Source organism: Fulmarus glacialis, unplaced genomic scaffold (assembly GCF_000690835.1).
Source record: "Fulmarus glacialis isolate BGI_N327 unplaced genomic scaffold, ASM69083v1 scaffold18440, whole genome shotgun sequence".
NCBI classification, from domain to species: Eukaryota; Metazoa; Chordata; class Aves; order Procellariiformes; family Procellariidae; genus Fulmarus; species Fulmarus glacialis.
Window position 1 is genome coordinate 1,643 of NW_009189775.1, and position 1,211 is coordinate 2,853.

General features: G+C 65.5%; 1 protein-coding gene across 1 annotated transcript in view; it reads left to right on the plus strand.

Moving 5' to 3' along the window:
• The window catches only part of ABCB6 (ATP-binding cassette, sub-family B (MDR/TAP), member 6 (Langereis blood group)), a gene marked incomplete at its 5' end in the record, with an annotated part of 2,846 nt that extends 1,637 nt beyond the window's left edge, over positions 1-1,209 (plus strand). Inside the window, 3 exons of the mRNA XM_009583393.1 lie at positions 167-341; positions 677-938; positions 1,137-1,209. Coding sequence (XP_009581688.1) covers positions 167-341; positions 677-938; positions 1,137-1,209 — 510 coding nt within the window. The remainder of the gene's footprint in view (positions 1-166; positions 342-676; positions 939-1,136) is intronic.
• Between the last annotated feature and the right edge of the window lie 2 nt (positions 1,210-1,211).

Here is a 1,211-nt window from a genome sequence, read left to right on the forward strand (position 1 = left end):
GGACTCCCGGCCCGCCGGCAGGGAGAAGATGTAGCCGAGCCTGTGGTGCAGGGCGGAGCCTGAGGAGTGGGGTGTTGGGCTCACAGGGGAGGGGTAGGATTGGGTTTTGGGGGGTGTCTTTGCAGGGGGTGTGTGTCTGGCTGAGCCCTCACCCCGGCCTCCCCAGGTGAAGCAGGCGTCGCTGCGTGCTCACATCGGGGTGGTGCCCCAGGACACGGTGCTCTTCAACGACACCATTGCCAACAACATCCGCTACGGACGGATCCTGGCCACTGACCAGGAGGTGCAGGAGGCAGCCCAGGCTGCTGGCATCCACGACCGCATCCTTTCCTTCCCTGATGGTCTGACATCCCCGCCCGCCACCTTTCCTTCCCTGATGGTGAGACCCCCATGGTCCCCTCCTTGCCCTCCCCTGCCGTCCCCCATTACCTTGTAGCTGCCCTCGCAGGTGTCCTTGGGTGACGTCCCCCATGGGGACACCTGCACGACCTTGTGCCTTGCTTTGCCTCTCCCTGCCATCTCTTCAGGGCTCAATCGGCCCCTGGGCAGGGAGGGGTTGAGGCTGCGCCAGGCGGCTGCGTGGTCCCGGCAGGACCCCCCCAAGCAGCAGAGCCCCGATCCCCATCCCCGTCTTGGCGGGCACCAGCACAGCACGTTCCTGCCCTTGTGCCTGCAGGATACAACACCCAGGTGGGGGAGCGGGGGCTGAAGCTGAGAGTTGCCATTGCACGCACCATCCTGAAGGGTCCCCGCATCATCCTGCTGGATGAGGTAACGACAGCAGCCCCCAGCCCAACCTTGCCCCGCTCTGCAGCAGCCCCTGCCCCAGCGGCTGCCTGCGCTGCCCACCTCGCACTCGACACGGAGACCGAGAGGAACATCCAGGCCTCCCTGGCCAAGGTCTGCGCCCACCGCACCACCATCGTTGTTGCACATAGGTAGGGATGGGGGAAAGGGTTGATCTGGGAGATGCTGAGCTCGCCGAGCTGGCCAGCCCCCCGCAGAGGGACTCACACACCTACCCTCCTGCCTGGGAGGTGACAGCCCCTGTGATTGTGGCTCCTTGCACTGTGCAAACCCCTCTCCTGGGCCCTGTTCCCTCGGACAATGGGATAACACCCTGCCTTTCCCTGCAGGCTCTCCACCGTGGTGGGTGCAGACCAGATCCTGGTGCTCAAGGACGGGCGCATTGCGGAGCGAGGGAGGTGAGC